Source organism: Octopus bimaculoides, chromosome 25 (genome assembly GCF_001194135.2).
Source record: "Octopus bimaculoides isolate UCB-OBI-ISO-001 chromosome 25, ASM119413v2, whole genome shotgun sequence".
NCBI classification, from domain to species: Eukaryota; Metazoa; Mollusca; class Cephalopoda; order Octopoda; family Octopodidae; genus Octopus; species Octopus bimaculoides.
In genome coordinates, this window is record NC_069005.1 from 27,128,240 (window position 1) to 27,130,768 (window position 2,529).

Sequence of the window (2,529 nt, forward strand, 5' to 3'; positions counted from 1 at the left end):
TCCCACCGTAACCGTGCTGGCTTCCTGGTGGCGGTGGTGGTGGAGCAACCGAAGTGCCGATCGAATGCATGGGTCCTTGTTGCCATGGAGGCACGTTCGATGGTGGTGGTGGAGGAACGGCTGCATTCTGCCAAGGAGGCCCAGATGGAGATAATTGCTGGGGTAATCCACCTGGAGACAGAAATATTAGTGAATTATTACAAAGAAAAACTATATGAGTATATGCATATAGATGCATACCTGGGTACATGACGTTGCAAAAAAAACAAGAAAAAATGATAAACAAGGTACAACAAACAAACAGGCCACATAGAGAACATATCCTTCATCAGTTGCCACCATTAAAACACTGGCGTTTCGAAGAGTTAGGGCAGGACGCATATATATATACACACACACACACACAAAAAGTAGCAGTAAGAGCAACAATTCCCACAAAATTAAATATACTAATGACAAGTCCCTTAACTCCTTGGGGGTTGTTGCAGTTACGCAGCATATCTTGGGTGAGAAAGCCTCTCTAGGCTAAACTCATTTCTAGAGCTGAGTGAACTCGAGCAACATCAGTTGAAGAGTTTTGCTCAAGAACACAACAGATTGCCCGTTCTAGGGATCGAAACCACAATCTTACTATCGTGAGTCCAACACTCTAACCACTAAGCCACGTGCCTCCACAAAAATACACTATAAGACAACTAAAATATCTTGGGTTCTCAATAGGATATATTGCTACACACACATAGTTTTAGGGAAAAGAACCAAGGTTTATGAACTCATCGATGAAAATCCACTGTCACATATAGAAAAATTAATAAGTAAAAGCACAATAAATAAGAATAAGATAATGATATTTGGATTTTTATCCCTAATATTATTATATATATAGACACTATAGGCTACATGATAAATATATACTCAAAGTAGATAAATCAACACTATTTCACAGCAACTATATTTGTGTGCGTGTGTCTACACACATTTTCATCATCATTTGACATCCATCTTCTCTGCTGTCATGGGTTAGAATCGTAGTTGTGATCAATGCCAGTCTCACGTAACTGGCATGTAAAAAGTACCCATTACACTCTTGGAGTGGTTGGCATGAGGAAGGGCATCCAGCTGTAGAAACAAATCGACAACACTGCTTGCCATAACTTTCATACAAACGACCACAGTTCTAAACACACATACACACACATATAGGCCTAGGGCTATAGTAGAAAACAAGTGGTTGGGAGGCAAATATCTCGACTACACAGCCATGCCAATCTACTATTATAATTTTTTGAAAATGCTACTGTGGATTTCCAGTAATGTATGCGCAATGATATATAGTAACTGTCTGGAGTTAACTGCAGCATACCAGCAAATACACTTCAGATGGTAAAGATTCCAATTATATCAGAATTTGTAGCAAAATAAATTTTTAAAAAGTGTGATGTCACACAAACATATATATATATGTATGTGTTTGTGTGTATGTATATATATATATATATATATATACATACACACAAGCCTGAGGCTATAGTAGAAGACACTTGCCCAAGGTGCCACACAGTGGGATTGAACTCGGAACCATGTGGTTGGGAGGCAAGCTTCTTACCACAGTCATACCTGTACCTATATACATATATACATTAATATTTAGCAGAAGCAACAGTTAATAATATTTAGCATTACCAAACATATATCCATACACACATGCATACATACATACATACACAGAGCTACTGTTTAAGCATATCTTTTAGGTCTTCAAAATCTTGTGTATTCCAAACTTACCTTGAGAACTCATCCAGGGCATGACACCGGCGGACTGGCTATTTGGTGGCGGTGGTGGTGGAGGAGCAGTCAATAAACCTGGCGGAGGTGGTGGCACACCTGCTGGGAAAAAATACATAAATCAATCAGGCCAAAAATCACTGCGAGATGAAATGTAATATTATTTGCAATAGCACAGCATTTTCAACAGGGATCCACCGAAGTGCTGAAGCACTGAGAGTGGCAATGTAACAACTCGTTTGTAAATTCCGTCACATGTCCCAGAGATCAATCCCCCCCCCCCACACTATAATAAGCTACTGGGGTATAAACAAAACGAGGAGATCTGTTGCTAATGAAGAATTTCACAATTTACCTTCCTGTTCAACAAATAAAAAAAACAAAAATGTTGGTGTCGTTTATCATTTTTATCTTTTACTTATTTCAGTCATTGGACTGTGGCCATGCTGGGGCACCACCTCAAAGAATTCTTAGTTGATCTCGCTAAGTTAAGGGAATATAAACAAACCAACACCGGTTGTCAAGCAGTAGCAGCAAACAGACACACACACACACATATATATATATATATACACAAACATAATGGGTTTCTTTCAGATTCCGTCTACCAAATCCATTCACAAGGCTTTGATTGGCCCAAGGCTATATAGTAGAAGACACTTGCCCAAGGTGCCATGCAGTGGGACTGAACCTGGAACCATGTGGTTGGGAAGCAAGCTTCTTACTATACAGCCAATATATATA

At 39.3% G+C, this 2,529-nt stretch overlaps 1 protein-coding gene across 1 annotated transcript in view; it reads right to left on the reverse strand.

The window, feature by feature from the left end:
• LOC106882220 (uncharacterized) overlaps nucleotides 1-2,029 on the reverse strand; it is a 4,402-nt gene extending 2,373 nt beyond the window's left edge. Inside the window, exons 1-2 of the mRNA XM_014932817.2 lie at nucleotides 1,786-2,029; nucleotides 7-171 (exon numbers count right to left, since the gene is read on the reverse strand). Coding sequence (XP_014788303.1) covers nucleotides 7-171; nucleotides 1,786-1,903 — 283 coding nt within the window. The 5' untranslated portion in view covers nucleotides 1,904-2,029. The remainder of the gene's footprint in view (nucleotides 1-6; nucleotides 172-1,785) is intronic.
• Nucleotides 2,030-2,529: the final 500 nt, after the last annotated feature.